The sequence below is a fragment of the Rhamphochromis longiceps genome, linkage group LG13, assembly GCF_057381845.1.
Source record: "Rhamphochromis longiceps isolate RC_006_pf linkage group LG13, R_longiceps_female_GT1.1, whole genome shotgun sequence".
NCBI classification, from domain to species: domain Eukaryota; kingdom Metazoa; phylum Chordata; class Actinopteri; order Cichliformes; family Cichlidae; genus Rhamphochromis; species Rhamphochromis longiceps.
Genome location: NC_140569.1, coordinates 16,810,743 through 16,827,863, shown reverse-complemented (window position 1 = coordinate 16,827,863; position 17,121 = coordinate 16,810,743). Strand labels below are relative to the sequence as shown.

General features: G+C 41.6%; 1 protein-coding gene and 1 long non-coding RNA gene across 13 annotated transcripts in view; both read left to right on the top strand.

Annotated features, from left to right (window-relative positions):
• pax2a (paired box 2a) overlaps positions 1–13,913 on the top strand; it is a 32,390-nt gene extending 18,477 nt beyond the window's left edge. For 4 of the 12 annotated variants that reach the window (XM_085428030.1, XM_085428026.1, XM_085428028.1 and 1 more), the window contains 5 exons: positions 281–456; positions 2,372–2,492; positions 10,018–10,119; positions 11,422–11,508; positions 11,710–13,913. In XM_085428030.1, the coding sequence (XP_085284156.1) occupies positions 281–456; positions 2,372–2,492; positions 10,018–10,119; positions 11,422–11,508; positions 11,710–11,831 (608 nt within the window). In that variant the 3' untranslated portion in view covers positions 11,832–13,913. Of the gene's footprint in view, positions 1–280; positions 457–2,371; positions 2,493–8,636; positions 8,853–10,017; positions 10,120–11,421; positions 11,509–11,690 lie in introns of all 12 variants that reach the window. The other 8 variants (XM_085428032.1, XM_085428029.1, XM_085428031.1 and 5 more) reach the window with 3 other exon arrangements.
• Positions 1–17,121, top strand: part of LOC146655576 (uncharacterized) — a 249,683-nt gene that overhangs the window by 139,713 nt on the left and 92,849 nt on the right. The gene's annotated exons all lie outside the window — the stretch shown is intronic.

The following is a 17,121-nucleotide window of genomic DNA, read 5'->3' as shown; positions in this document are numbered from 1 at the left end:
ATGTGTGAGAGAAGGAAAGAGCGAGAGAGTAAGAGAGAGACAGGAAAAAACAGGGGGAGATAAAAGCCAAGCATGATGGTGGGTTTCCCTGAATTTACTAACGCGCCTCATGCCATCACTATCACACCCGCTGAGCTCTAATATTTTTTTGTTTGTTTTTTTCCTCGTAATGCTAGCCTGCTAGAAGTAAAGTATGAAGTAAAAAGACTGGATCCACATCCTCATACCAGTGTTGCCCCCCTCGTCCCTTCCCTTTTTTTTCACCTCTTCCTTTCTTTAGATGGCTCTGATGGTTCGGGCCCCGGCAGCGACTCTCAGGGCAGTGTGGAAAGTTTAAGAAAGCACCTGCGGGCGGATGCCTTCACCCAGCAGCAGCTGGAGGCCCTCGACCGTGTGTTTGAAAGGCCTTCTTATCCTGATGTCTTCCCCACCTCAGAACACATTAAACCCGAGCAGGTTCGACATACACACACACATTTCTCCCTACACAATAAGATTTACAGCATTTACACTGATTTCTAACAAGCTGTAGTGAACCCGCGAACGCTCTGACACAGGTGACAAAAAGCTCAGTGCAAATTCTTGCTTGAAGCAACCTGCAAACCCACAGCATATAACAGCGGATAACCTTTATTTACATTCATTAGACTGTTAAACAACAAGAGACTATTAATTTTTCCATTGGAGCTCTATGTGGGTGCCCATGCAGCCTTAGCAGTGCCCTAATTGAGTTCATTTTCATCTCTCCGCGATCGTGGGGAATTACAGCGGCGATAAATCAGAGGGACAGCCCCTCAGCTGGCTATACAGCCCCTAATGCAGCTAATTACCAAAGTGATTTCTACGGCAAGATCAATACCAAAACGAATTGGAAATGACTTGCAATCACAAAGAGTGGAGGAGAAGGTATTAAAAAGGCGAGAGGGGGGTAGCGGAGGGGGGAGAAAAACGGCGTCAGAATGGTCCAGAAAAATCAGTTTTAATTTAATGTAATATTAATCAGATGGCTTTCCACTCTTTCTTTTTTCTCCCTGTTTCCAGAACCCCCTCCTTTTCTTAAACTGGTGAAAAGGTGGGATATTAGGCTATTAGGGGCTTGTCTGGTGTCTGCGTCAGGGCATTAAAAAGCCATTTTGAAGAGGCCAGGCTGAATAGGCCTCATCCCTCCCACACTTCTGGCAGCCATGTGGTCAGGTCATTCAGGCCCCTCTGCGCTTGCCACTCGCCCTCCGCCCAGCCCTACCCGGCCCTACCCGCATCCCATCTGCATGACAAAATGACTCTTGTGCTGCTGAGGCCCAGTGGAATAGAGAGGAACATCCAGCCTAGTGCCAGGGAACAGTTGTAAGCACACAATTAGAGTTTATCTGGGATAGAGGCAGACAAGACTGGGGTCACCAGCTTGCCCCTGTGGGACCCCAACCCATTGAGAGAAACAGATGCACGCACACACACACACTCTTTCAAATAAACACTCACAGACACTCTCACACACACACTTATCCTTTCAAAGAAAAGTTGTGTCAGGAAGTGTCATCTCATTAACAAACAGGATTCATCACAACTGCTAGCAGAGTCTTAACACGAGATTAAGGTGAATAAATATTTAAGACACTGGATGGTGGTTGAAGTTTTCTTCTGCAGTAAACTGTGAATGTGAATCTGTTAAAATAAAATAAATAAATAAAAAAGAAAGACGGCCAGAGTGGCACAGAGTATTTTATAAGAGTGGAACAGGAATGCAACGAAAGCCTCCAATGTGACGTTTTAAAAAATACAAGTAAAAGTAGAAAAACTCATAAAGTGAAAATTCACAATTTTAACATTTTATTAACCCAGTTTTATGTGTTCATCCTGGAGGCAAAGCACAAAGGGCTGTTTTTGAGGTTGTACTCGCCTTTAAAAAAACACACCACATGTCTCTCCTGTAACAAAGCCCTGAATGTCTCCTCCCTTGACTGGTCACAGGGATGACTGCAGTGGAGCACAAAGAGCCAGCTGACACCCCGTCCTTTCACTCCTCTCCCAATCCCTCTCTCATCCCTCTCTCCCTTTCTGCCTTGCCCTCAGACAAGCTCTAATGCATGCATACATCATCATAGGTCTTGGTAAAGCACAAGGAGCAGGGGCAGGGGTGATGTTCGCAGAATTCACAGGAAATGTACAGCAGCAAACACGAGAGGGGCGTTCATCGTGACATTGTTTTTTATATGTCGTCACCTAAACTAGGAAATCTGATCTAAATCCAAGAGCGATTTTAACCAGATCATGACCTGATCTGGTGGAATGTAAAATTTAATTAAAGCAGTGTGAATTGCTGTCTTCGATTCCCACCTGCTCACACATGGGGTTTTTTTTTTTTCGTCTACAGGCGAATGAGTACACTCTCCCGTCCCTGAACACTGGCCTGGAAGATGTGAAGCCGAGCCTCTCCACCAGTGCCAGCTCTGACCTCGCCTCTAGCGTCTCCCAGAGCTACTCTGTTGTGACAGGTACAATCTGACTCGTGCTACACTGACGCCTAACAGAATACACACAGTGCTGCAACAAAATACACCGGCACCAAGATGGTCGAACTGTGCGTTCTTTATGATGCCAAACTCTTGAAAAAGTTTCCCAGGTTAACCAGTTCTAATTGTTTTTTTTTAAATACCACCAAACTGTCATTTTACCATCAGTTTACTGATCACTTTTTTAGGGTTCCTACTTTAAAAAGACATCTCGCTCTTATCTAAACTTCTACATTATCACTGAATCATTAAGATTTTGATTGCCGGTCCCTGATGGCGTGCACATTTTTCCAGCCATATAAAGTTATCACCAATGTCTTTTTTTTTTTACATAAAGCTCTTTCAAGGCACTTTTTGGGGTGCTCTGTGTATTTCTAAGGGACGGGCTGAGGTAACATATCATCTGAGTCCATTAAATCCCACAGGTCTTTCACGCAACGCTCCTAACTGGCCATTGTGTTAGCCTGGATTGGCCCGCTAACAGATTGACTGGGAGCACTTCTCATAAGAGACAGCTGCTGTTCTCGCCACGACATGACGTTGTCATCAAACGCTATCATAGCCTGTTGATTGACAGCGGCTGGAATAGCACTGTGACTGGCTGGCTGCCTTATGCTGTGGAGAGAGAGAAAGAGAGAGAGAAATATAGAGAGAGAAAGGGGCATTTTTTTTGCCAAATCGTTTGCACTGAGAGTCAACAGGTAATTGGAGGTGCAATGTGTTAACTATCTTGCAGTGTCTGTATCAAACATCCCCTGTGTTGGACCGAGTCTGTGGTTGCTTTGCTGTCCAGGTTGATGGACATCTGGTTAATTGAAATATTGTGTCATTGTTGCTGTTGAGGGTGTTTCCCAAGGGAGGTTAGGTTTACTGATGGCCACACTGGCTCGAGAATAATTATGAGCCTTTTAATAAAAGGCTCATAATTATGCAGTGGGAATCAGAGTCAAGGAGTGTACTTTGTGTGTCTGTGCATGTGTGCGTGTGTGTGTGTGTGTGTGAGAGAGAGAGTCTAAGTAAAGAAGAGGAAGTTTGAAAACTACAGCGGCCTTTTCATATGATCCCAATAGTTCAGCCACACACTCAGGCACAGAGCTATGGGAAAAGAAAGAACCCCTTTTTATTCCTGAACATGTGGGAGGTAGCTTTGCCCCAGAAAGTCGGGCCTCAGGAGAAGAAAGGTGTGTTTTTCCCTTTTATGGCGGGCTCCTCCTATGAAAGTGGTCTCGCTCTGGTGAGCACACTCATAGCAGGTGGCCTCCAAGCCACCTGGGGGCCTGGGGGGCCTCCTAAAGCGATACATGCAAGGGTTTCGCCCAGAGTAAAGAGGGAATGAACTAGCAAAACTTTTCTGAAAGTAATATATGACAACATGTTTTGGTACAGCCATTTTAAAGATGTGTTTTGAATATATTGAGCACCAAATTAAACTCAGAAGTAATATCCTGTAAACTTTTATTACCCAATTTTCACAACTATGCAAAGTAATGCATGAGGCATTTGATTGTGTGTAGGTTGTTAGTGCATAATATTATTTTTCCTTCCATTAGCAAACCCTGTAAATAGGAATGTATGCCAAGGCTGAAAAAATGCTAAATTACCTTCCTCACTTAGGCTGGGATCCAATTATCAATAAATTATGCTCTCATACTGGATGGAGCTATGAGATTATATTCATTCTTTAAATGTTTTCTGCTCCCAATTAAAATTCATACAGTTATTGATCTTGTTGATTTTTATGTCCTGAAATTTGCATAATCTATTAAAGATGAATGATTAATGAAGTGCTCAGCTTTGCATTACAGGAGCGCTATAACGAAAGCACGGTCGGCCATCTTTTGTGTCCCGAATGTGTGAAAGAGAAGGTTACCTTGGAGGCAACAAAAATAGGGAGAGATTGATCGCACTTTTTTGCACCACTTACTAAGATGCAACAAATATTACTTAAAAAAAAAATTATTTTACATATATCTATATATCATTTTATATATGTAGATAAAAAATCATAAGAAATTATTCTTAAAAGTCTTTTGGATTGCTTTAAAAATGCATTGAATGTAGCTACTGCTAAAATTACAAAAGATATCACATTTAAATGAATGATTTTATACACACTATATAGAAAAAAGTACTGAGCCACCTAGACGTTGCATCTGTAGGAGCTGCTTGGCCATGAAACTCCTGGAGCACAGTTTTTGTACTGATGTTAATGCCACAGGAGGCTCGGAGATCTGCAGTCACTGAGTCAGCAGATCTTTGGCAAACTTTCACACACTAGTCAGCTCATAACTCATGGACCCCGACCTGTAAGTTCACGTGGTCTATTCTAGCAGTTTGTAGCTAAGTTTCTGTGTTTCTCAATGCTTCCAATTTGCAATAATACCACTTACAGCTAATAATCGGATCCCATTACAGTACCATGCTCAAATTGAGCGAGCTATTTAGGACCCAGTCAACTCTGCATAGCTAGGTGCTTAGTTTTATACAGCTGTAGCTACACTGCATATTCACTATTTTTGAACATGTACTGTATTTCCTTATCACCTTATCCTTATCATGATTCAGCTCTAGTGTTTGGCTCCAATTGTGTACCTGCAGTTTTCTATTGATGCTCAAAGAAAGTCAGAAACTTACATTCAGACACGTGCAGCGGTCTCTGTGCAGGCTGGGCCAACAGAGCCTGTGGGATTGGCAGGTGTAAAGTGGCTCCACTCTGGCTACAACAAATCTAGCAGGTGTGAAACGCTGTTGCTTTTTCAATTTCGTTTTTACTTATTTATCTATATATTTCTCACTTTATGCACAAAAACATATAAAGTGCCGAGTGCCTTCTTTCAGATTAATTTCTGCTGAAATACAAATCAGAATCTGAAGCTGTTTTTATGAGTTGGCAGTACGAGCTTTTCTCTGCTGGGTGGCAAACAACAAGCAGCCACCTAACTTGCAATGCCTGCTGTGTGGCCTGGTGACAAATGACTCTTCTCAGCTCAGTTAACGCCTGCAGCCCCAAGACTGGAAATTAATGTTTATATCACCCCGTCGCTAGCACGCTAACCTTTGAGCACACATTTGATAATGAATCACTTTAAACCTCTAAATGGGGAATTGAAGCTATTTTTGCCTGCATTTGTTTTTCCACAGTTTCCACCTTTTACAAATGTTCTTCTGTTTTGGTTTTTTTGGGGGGGGGGGGGTTGGTGTAAGTAGTTGTAAATTACCAAAGCTTGAATGGAAGAAAGCAAATCCAGAGGCTGAAATGCTGCGATACAAACATGAATGTGTCCCTGTCTGGGTAAAATTTGAATTTTATTGTCTGTCAGCACAGAAAGGAAGTTTTGCGTGCATGAAAAGTTCTCTGTAGATTGAATGTCAGCCTTTCTAAACAAGAGTTCTCCCAGTAAATGGTTTGTGCAGCAAAGTTCCTCGGTGCACGTTTAAAAATGAAATGCTCACTTGAGAGAAGCCTTTTGTAGCTATATCTGGAAGCATCACTCGGAGGATTGCTGTAGGTTCTTAACAGTCCATTTCTATGGTTGATGGGGTCTCGATGTAGTATCAGTGGTGGAGCAGAGACAGCTATTGGAGAACTCTATACCATCTCCGCTCATTCAAAGATGTGTTTGCTGAGGAGAAAAGTCCCCAAGGACCCTGAGTTTATCTTCCATCTCCATCATCAGGGCCTTCGATTTGACAGGCTCCCTTTACCAGGCGCTGCCTTGTCTCCAGGACAATAAGCAACACCATGTCTGATTAGTTTCAGAGTTCAGTGGTCTTGAACGCAGCATTTGTATCGGTTGTTGTTGCGTTGTAACCCCTGTCTGTTTGACAACGGTTGCTCGGGCGCTGAGAACACGGAAGCCTACAGTAGTGTGGAGGAAGTCTCAGATTCAGTGTAAACAGGCTTGACCTTGACTTCATGTTAGACATCCTCATTCGCAAAATTAAAGTCCCAGCATGCATAGAGTAAGAGCGCAAACCATACTTAACTAATGTTAGTCCCTTGATGATTTCACGCTTGAATTAATACAGGATATATCATGAATTCACAGTTAGACTTTTCAGAAATATTGTTTGGCACAACATCACTTTCAGATTCCAAAAGCTGGCAGACAGGACAGGGTTTAGTCTCGGTTTTTGATGCCTTGTGGCACTTAAGTCCTAAATGAAGGTAAATAAAGCCAAATGTACCTGAAATCGATACAGTTTGGTGGATAATTTTGAGTAACCACCCCTTGATTGGTGATCTATTAAAAATTAACTGAAGCCGTAGTCGGTGAGTAGCAGAAATTTACGGTACATCCAGATGTATTAACTCGTCATTAGTGTTTCTTTAGCGTAACGTACTTTGTACCCCAATTATAAACTGTTACCAGTGAAGAAAATAACCTGGCAACGGGGTGTTTCTAATAATAGCGCGCATGAGCAAGGTGCACATAAAAAAGCCCTCTGAATCCACTGCTGCACAGTTGGTTCATTTTTTTAAACCGCAACACACAATAAAGACAAAGAGAATCAAATTATTTTCTTTTTTAAAAATCTGACTGTCATAAAGCTGTTTTACACTGCGGGCTCTCTCTAGTAGAGATTTGCGTTTGGTTCATGGGTTTACACTTGATGTCATCGTGATTTCATGGCTCAGGTGCAGGTGGAATATGATGCTTTGCTGTGTTTCTGAAACAAGCTAGCTGCTAGCATTGTCCTCTGCAGTATTTTTTTCTTGTAACTGGACTTTTGAGAGCTGTTTGAACTTCAAAGGCTTTAACAGACTACATGTTGGCTATAATTAACTGAAGAGCAGAACTAAGCACAAGGGATTTGCCGTCATTCCTAAATGTAGACCCAGTTTTCCAATATAACTTATGACATACTTGGGCAGTACATGTGACAACATTTTGGTCCATCCAATTAAATGGAAAGCCTACTCATTAGAATACTTCTGTTCATGCCAAAGATTCTGGGCAAACGTTCCTTTTAATGATCTGATCATATGTTAGAAAAGATTGTACATTGTTCACACTGTGTCTTTTCCCCATTGTGTTGTCATTTTTCTAAGAAAAGATTCACTCTAATTGCAGTACTTCTGTCTAAATCCACATTTTTAGCTATCACCAAGACAAAGAAGGAGAATAACGTTAGGAGAGCCTACAATTTTATTTTTCTGCTCCTAGGGAAAAGTAGTGAGCAACATTGCCTGTTTCTCTGGAATTAGGTTCTTATGGTTGACATTGTTGCACTCCCCTTCCATTGAGCAGCCCTTATCTTAATGAGGAATCGCAACACACAGTCCTGTTGTAAAACAACAATGATGGGAGAAGCAGCTAATGAGGCTATCATGGTGTCGGGAAAGAGCCATCTCTCCCTGCAGGCCCCCGAAAAAACACAACAGGCTTGCAGTGGGTACGGAGAGGCCAGAAACAGAGCTCACATTGATTGCACAGGTTCGAGAGGCAGAGACGCTGAAATGAAAGATGCCAAGACTCATCAGCCAAATTAGATCAAAGTGCAGAGTTTTGAACTGTCTAGAAGCCGGCTGCTTGGTTATTTGTGGGAGTGATTTTGTTGTGAGAAAGCAGCCGTGAGATTATGTTGTTTGTTTTCCCAAAACCTTGGGGAAATTTTTTACGCATTTGAGCTTGATTGATCAGGCGCGATGTGTTGTTGCAACATTTCACTGGTGTACGTTTCCACTTAGTTGAATGAATTACCGCTAGGTGCATATGAGATTATTATTATAAGCCATGTAAATGAACAAATCAAGTGGTAAAGACTGCTTATCTATTCAGTATTCATATAAAATGTCTGCTTGTGAGTTCTTAAAAGATAGCAAGTTAATGTATTGCTCCTAATTCTTTGGGCTCCCTTTAATTAATACGTTAAATCGGAGAGGGATTTGTAGTCCGCTCTTTCTTTAATTACGAGCGTCTATGTCAGCGACAGATCTAATTTTTTGGCTTTTTGCTGTTACCCGTCTACGCTTGAGTTTGGACATCTACACAGCTATAAATCCATCTCACCATACTTGTGAGTGACTGACATAAACGTATGTACAGATTGTGTGGAGTTGTATGTCTGCATTGTATCAATTTTTTTTCTTTTTCTTTTTCTTTTTTTCCCCCCACCTGCCAGACTCTCACCCGTCATATCCACCTTCCATGTGTGTAAAGCGAGAGCCCCATGAGGCATCCTTTGCCCCCTTCACCCCCTCCTCTGTTGGGGATTCTGCTCTAGCTGACATCTTGCCCCACCAGTCCAGCCTCTCAGTAGATGCATCTACTCCCAGCTACCTTGCCCATGCTCACAGCTCCTGCTACAGCCAGTATGCCAGCCAGCCCTTTATAGCAGGTACAACTTTTCCCACAAGGCCCCGTAGCCGGATAATAATTAAAATGATTTCTTTATTCACTCTGTGCTCACTTTTAGTCTCAGTTCTCAGTTATGTACAAATTAAAGTGGATGCCTCCCCTGTTGCTCTTTTTGGGCCTTGCAGTTGTGTACACAGGAGCAAAGTTGAACGTTTGGCTCTCATTAAAAGCAGACGATCTCTACCCTTTCCCTCCGTGCTTTGCTCTGCATTTGACCCCCTGCTCGTCTCTCACTGTCACAGTAGACTTTCTGGTCCTTACAGACTCATGACAGGGCCAAAGTGTAGGGGGCCACAGGAGGCCAAAACAGGGGGTTTCAAAGGCGCAGATATAGGCTGATACTGGGGCCCGCCTTAAACCCATAGCTGCCAGTCATGTGTGCCCCTTCATCTAGCTGGGTTGCTGTCAGGGTTAATTAAAGGGCTGAATATAAAGCAGAGGCCAGCGTGATGCTGTCATTGGCCTGATGCTCCTAACACTGCTTTTGACACTAGTATGCTATGTTTTGTTGTAGTGTCATGATATTGATATGTGACCCCAGGAGAGATATACATACCGGTATATATAATTGGACAGCAGACATTTTACATATTATTTCTGAACATTTTTGGAAAATCTCTAGTTTTGCTTTTACAAAGTGAGCGTGCCTAAGAAACAGGATGAGTCGATGCATTGTGACAGATAGGGGCATTGCTTGTTATTCTCAGTGGCTATATGCATCACTTCACTTTGGTGATTTTTGTGTTTATGTACAAGACGTTTCCAAAAGCAATATGCTTCGAAGGAAGGTTTTCGTTTCCATCTTTTATCATCAATTTAATGACAAAACTCTTTCATGTTGCTCAATGCAGAAACTTATCTGTAATGTTTACTGGTAGCACTTTTTTTTTCTTCTTCCAGAACAATTTTAGTTTGCATCAGCTCGGTTATGACATAGCACATGCCTTTTTTTTTTTGTGGCTTTTTATTCTTGTGATTAGGCACTCACTACAGGAAAAAACCTCAAATCCAGGAAAGAGCAAGCTGAGTGCTACACACCCTGGACTGGTTTCAGCTTAAACCCACTCTCTCAAGTAGAATATACTTTTAACTCTTCTCCTCGTGACCATCCTTGTGATACAGATCCTCCTTCTGTGTGTCTGCAGGTCGAGATATGGCTAGTACCACCTTACCTGGCTACCCACCTCATGTCCCCCCCACAGGACAAGGCAGCTACCCCACATCCACACTTGCTGGAATGGTTCCCGGTAGGTGATATAGTTAATTCTAACATATTTGCAACACATAGTACCTGTCAGGTTGATACTGTAAAATTTACGGTCACTTAACCCTACAAAAAAAAAACCCAAAAACATCAAACATAAATTCACTGTTGAGACAGCAAGGACACTTTAAATCATTGCTTTTGACTCAAAGGATTGAAGCAAGCTTGTTATAGCTTTGTTAGACTGCGGTTAGCGTGTGGTTAGCGTCTGTGGATGAGGACATTAGATGAACTCGATAGGCGATCACCACAATCAGTGGCCGTGAGATAGGACAGTTCCTCTCAGTTACACTCCAGCTCCCAGCGCTCATTACCCTCGCCGTGTCCACACAGCGCACTCTCACCAGCCCCATCGATAAACACTGCTTTTGCTCCTCTCCTCGCCTCCCCGGACACCCAGGGCTGCAGAGCGTATCTCTTTCCCCTCTACTTAACCTGCAGTTCAGGTTCACAGCAAACAGTTAAGGGTCAAAACACAGAGGCGTGGAGGGCCTGTAAATATTTAAATCACTATCTCTCTCAGGGATGAGCTTAAGTTACACAACCAGCGGTGAAGATGCTGCCAGCATGTGTAGATCTGTGCTCCAAACAACTCAAAACACAATTCCCTTTATTGCGGCGTGACATGTGCCTAACACTGACAAACAATCAAAGCAGCCGTGTAGGATTAGCACGTGATTTTAGCCTATAGATAGAGGTCAAAACACATATCTCAAATCAAATAAAAAAATATGTGTGTTTTATACAACTGGAAAGTGTGTATGGACACAAAAAGTAGAAAAACACAGCAAAACCTTCTTAATCCAGGGGTTGTGGGTTTTTTGTGTTTTTTTTCACCCAGTGGCGAATAACTAAGATTTAGTGACCGGCCCCAAACACCGTTAAAGCAAAGGCCATTCTTCAGCAGCTTCATATAAAACCCAGCCTTTATAGTGCCATAAAAGAAAGAAACCTGTGGGCCTGCAGCATCGCTCTGTGATATCCCCTCACCCTCCCATGCTTCTCACTACAACCTGCAGGGAGAGGACAATGAGAGAGGGTCTGAAGCAAAGTGTGACTGCCTACAAGCAGGACAAAAGTCCAAACTTACATACAGAACAGAGCAGGCAATAAAACAATTAACTCACCTGAAGGGACTCTGGAGAAGCTGTACAGACGTCCAGAGAACTGATGTGTCAGTAATATTGTTGTGGGAAAAAATCTAATGTAACTGTAGTGTAGGCTTTTGAATTTTTCTATTTATTAGCTTCTTATAAATATGTATTTTTACCATTTTGTTCCCTAGGAGGGGATTTTTCTGGAAACCCCTACTCTCATCCACAATACACAACTTACAATGAAGCCTGGCGGTTCAGCAATCCAGCATTATTAAGTAAGTGTCTGACATCATTAAAAAAACTGTCATGCTGAACATGCTCTAAAATTTAAATCCTATTTAAAACCTAAAAAGTCAGTCTCTGAATATTCAGCGCATCCTCAGAACTTTTACACACGTGTCTTACATCATGTTTGACCTCGTGGTTTCCAACGGTTCGTTCTTCTGTTAACTTTCAGGTTCCCCTTATTATTATAGTGCCGCATCCCGTGGCTCCGCACCTCCCACTGCTGCCACTGCCTACGACCGCCACTAGTTACACCAGAGACCAGCTCAAACTGCAGGGCCAGAGCTTCGGCCTCCATATTGTCCCTGTCTGAGAAACACTGAGGTCAAAGGGAAGCGAGGTGGAATCCTAAATGAAACCCCCGTCAGCAAGTGCGTTGTGAAGGAAGGATGGCCGAGGTCGACGCAGATGCACCCAGCTTCAGCGTCTCACACACACTTTGGGTCAAAAGGGCCCGGGGGCATTCAGAACTCACCTGTCATGCCCTTATTCTCTCACAGGCCTGAGCGTTTCCAGAATGACTTTAAGAGATTATATAAATATATATATTATAACATATAAATTGAAGAAAAACAGTGTGAAGAAAACCATGTGGAAAAAATGTCGTGGGTTTTAAATTTTTGTTTCTTTGCTGTTGTTGTTGTTGTTGTTGTTATTTTATTCATGGATCGTCACATTCCTTTATGTAATGAACTGCAGTATTTTTCTGCTCTGAAGACAGACGTCCAGGGGGAGATGACAGTGGTCCTATAGCGTAACAATGTAGCGAATTAAACCAGTGTTGTGGGCCCCTCTGACCATTAACAAGATCCTGGCTCCATAATGTAGAGCGGGCTTTACTCTGGTGCTTTGATGAACTTTTCTGCTCCCATTTCTCTGATAACACTTAAATTATAAGACGAACACAGCATGCCCTGCAGCGTTTACTGACCCTGGCGACATCGTGCTCCCCGTGGCAAACAATCAGATGTAAAAATGTAAATCATTTTGCAAAGTATTAAAAATGTGGTGACCGTGAACTTAAAATGGTCTTGCCAGAATTTGAAATACTTTAAATTATATTTTCTGTTACATTTTTTTTAATATAAACAACGATTTTTCAGAACGGCTGTCACATTTCCCTCATGTCCATGTACGTGCGCAGTGTCATCCTTTGCTCTCTTTTTTTTGCACTATAACCTCAGCTTTTTTCTCTTTTTTTTGTGGTACATTCACCTACAATTAACCATTTTATAAGCATAAGTTGAAAATATATATGTTGCATTCTTAGAAAACCACAAAGCTAACAAGCTAACAGACCCGTTTGCGTATGAACATCTTTTTTCCAAGTAAAAATGAAGCCATAACTCTTTGGCTACATGAGCAAATCCTTTCAGTTCAACTGTATCTCATTCAGCTACTTAGTCATGCCAATAGATGCCTACACAGTTTAGAAAGCTGCGTGCAGTTGTGCAAACCGACTGCAAATTAGCTTCAACAATTGCCTTACAGACCAGTTTTTTTAAAACATAAATTCATGCCTGTTAATTGAAATTAATTGCCTTTAAAAACACAGACTCACCACCCTCCACGAAGTTAGGTTCCACTCTCCGTAGGGGCTGAAAGGAAATACTGACTCATTTTAAGTTTTGGAAAATATTTTGTGAATGTACTCTTAACTACATTTGCCAAAGACTTAGTTTGATATTTAATATTTTATTTACAGTATATGTATGCATAAATAAAGCAGTATTATCTTTTAAATAAGTCAACACTGAACATGTATGTCATGGCATTTCAGCTGGTGAACATCATGCTGCATTTGTAGTGCGAAAGGAGAACTTCAGTGATCTAATATTCCACTAACTGCAATGAAATGCTGCTTTATAGAAGGATTTGTGAATAATGTGAAGACAATTCTCTGTAAATATATTGTCACTCACACACACGCGCACACACACACACACACACACACACACACACACACACACACAAACACACCATCGCAGTATCATACTAATGTACTGGTTCCCTTTGTAGATATACAGACTGAAAAAAAACATGCATTACATTTGTGTCTAAATGTAATGTTGTGCTCTGAGGAATGGCACAACAGCTGTTTAACCTATGGCTACATCAATAGCAGGTTCCAGATGCTAACATCACATAGGTTGTCTTTGTCATTTTATTTTATTTTCATGATATTGTCATGATGATGTTTTATGTCACTATGCAATGAGTTCAATGGCTTTCTGTATCATCTTTTGTTGTATAGAATAAGTTATCCCCATTGAGAACAGCATAAAAGCTGCAAAAGTACAACAGACCTCCAGTGTGACATAATTATTCTCTAGTTTTTACGTTTGCTCCGCAAATTCCCTGAAATTAAGATACGATCAAACTGATGTCCTTGGCAGCAATCAAAGATATTGTCCTGTTTGCTATTTGTAGATGTCGTGCTCATTATGTTACTCCAAATTACAGTGATCTGTGCCTCGATGTAAAGAAACACGCCCATACTTCTTCCCCTCCACTCTCTCAACTCTGCTGCTGACAGTTTAGCAGAAGGCATCAAAAAAATAACTTTTATTTTATTTAATTCCATACAAGCTAATGCATCTTCTGGTACCAGGGTTAAGTGTCATTGCTGAGGGCACCAGATAACAGAGAAATAGACTGCAGTTCTGCTCTTCAAGAGAAGCTATCCTCTACAAATTGCACTTGGGATTTTAACTATTTCTGTCTACTTGCATCTGAGAGTGAAACACTGGTGCAGAGTGCATGCCACCATCATTCAAGCAAAATCTTTGCTTTATGAAGTGGAGCACCATTGCAGGAATGGGCCCTGTGCCGTTGTAAAGATGATACAGGAGATGTGGCATGGACATAAAAAGGATTTCTGATGAAAATCTATATGGAAAGCCTTGTGGCCTCAATCATTGTTTCAGTTCTGTTCCAATTCTTTTTGTGCACATGAGAAATAAATTCTTTTATATGTCTGTCGTTGACTCGGTGTCCCCTCATTATTAACCCCATAAGAAAATGATTCAGAGTTCAAGGTTCCCTGCGAGCGTTCCTGCTGCTGGTGTATTGACATTTGACTTTATGAACAGTCAGTAATCCACGAGGCGCTCTCTAAGAGGAAATAGACAAAGGTTGCACAACGTAGCACAGTTTGTGCGTGTTGGTGTTTAGATCTCTGAAGAAATCCTTTAAATCGTGACTGCTGTTTAAAATTTGCTATTCCCGTGTTTAAGGGAAGAATTGCCTTTGCTGGAGGAAAGAGAAGTGTTAAACAAAGAAGCAGGACAGTTGGGAAGGCAGGCGAGCAATGACTCCAGTATATTTAATGATGCATTGGTTTCATTCTGCTATACCACACTGGTGCTACCTCACTTCCACTTTCTACTCTGAAACACACAAGCCCAGCCAGTTGTAATTCAATTTCTTTGCCTCCTCTGCCTATTGTTTATTTCATGGATCCCCTGTGAAGCATCAAAAGCTTCTGTTTCTGTCAGCCCATAACTGTCCTATGTGTTTGTCATTCAGGCCTTGTTAAAAGATAAAATACACACCCACATACACACACGCGCGCGCTAACACTCCCTCTTCTCCCAGCTGAGTATTCCCAGTGGTAAAATTATTCCATTTAGATGGGAACTTTTTTGTCACTACCCTGTCTAAATTGGCATATCTGGCTCTCTCGTAGAAACCAATAAACTGTGAACCCAGATGCATCTGTCAGTCAAGCTCATCTTTACTTTAGAGGGCCAGATGACAACAACAGGAGAAGAGACACACACCAGCAGAATGGAGCCCACTGATTCGCTCTCATCAGTTAGGCATTACGAAAAGCACCTGTCATCCTCAGGGCTTCTCAAACCCACACAGAGAGGCCCTGCCACGGGGGCCAGCGGGCCTCGTGCAAGATTTACTCAAACACTTCACCCTTATTGTCAGCTTGGCTTGGTGATGCCCTATAGCTAGGCCTATTTGGCATGATTCATGCCTGTCACTGATAATATGAACAGCAAAATAAGACACTGGTAGGTGGACACAGTCTGAAGCAACTGCATTACATTTCACATATGTGAAAGTTTATATATTGTCAGATGCAAAATGTGAAAAAGTACCATTCGGACCCACAATATAACAGTGAGATTTTAACATTACAGATTATTCATCGCATCAGATCTAAAAATGGAAATCATACATAAGCTTATAACATGCAAAGTGTGCCCTTATTTGAAAAAATAAGGTCCCATACTCAAAAGTTTCAAACATTCTCATTTAAATAACTGCTCAAATTTCATGTGCTGCGAAAAATTAAAATTTTTGAATGTAAAACTGTACATGATCATTTAAAAGCATTTTTACAAAGTATATTTATCTGAAGTATTTTGAAATGTTTGTATTAGCACTAAGATTTTTCCACCAGAGCTAACAAGGTGTTTCCTTTGAAAGCAACAAGCAAACAACTAAGTACAGCACAAAGCCAGGGAAAACTATGTTTAATGTTTTTATCCCTTGGATAAACATCTACAATCTGAGACTCGATGAATTTCGCGGTGTCAAACGAGTGCAGCATTGTTCGGGGAAGAGGAGCGGTGGTGGTCTAGCAGTGACGTCCTGTCATCTGCCTGCATGGGAGCCTGTCATCAGCCTCATCATGTGGCTGTCATAGTTGATGCTAGTGAGGGGAGAGGCCAACCCTGCTGTGTCAATCAACGGGCCCTCATTAGAAGCAACTTTAATTAGTGGCTGCACGGGTGCAGTATTGTTCACAATGCTGCCTTCGTTAACTCTGTTAATCCCAAATGGATTTGTGTTGGGAAGAGGAAGCGCCACAGTGGTCCAGTGTTTTATCGCTGAGTTGCTATGCGGTGGGGGTTAAAAAGATTTCTATGCTGTATTGAATATGCGTACAATAAGTAGATGTAAAAGTGTTTAAGTGTCCCCGAGCAAGTAGATGTGTGATGTGTAGTAATTTGCTCAAGGATGAAAAGTATTAAGAGTTTCATCTCAAGTTACTGTTATATCCACATTTAAACAATTTCTGTACAGTTTCTTAAATAACCTTTGTCTATACTAATAACTGTATACCAATATATCATACACATTCATTGAGTGTGAACGTGCAAATGAGAAACAAATGCTGCTTGAAGAAAATAGTTTGGAGAATGGGCAGAAATGGCAAAAAATAAGACCTGAAATTTCTGCCACTGACAGTTTTTGAGGCTAGCTGTTGTGGCTTAATTTTTGTAGTTGAACAGACCCACTCAGGAAGCTTACTTGGTGTCTGTTTTGCTGTTTCAAAACCCTTCTCTTCTGTTCATCCAAACTAAAAGACAATCCCAAAACAGAATCATCAGTGTTTCCAATTTTCTCTTTTTTATGTGCCTTAAAATGCTCTGGGAGCTTGGACACTGGGCTTAAATTTAGCAAAAGTTACACAAAAACATGTAATTGTTCATGTACTTTAGTGTGTCACGGGAGCCAAAGAGTTCAAGCCTGTTCGCTGATGATCGCGATCCTGACAGAACAGTGATTATGAGGTTATTTTCACTGTCAGCGGGTGAGACCATCCAGGCGACAAGAACATGACTTTGTGATGTTTGTAATGA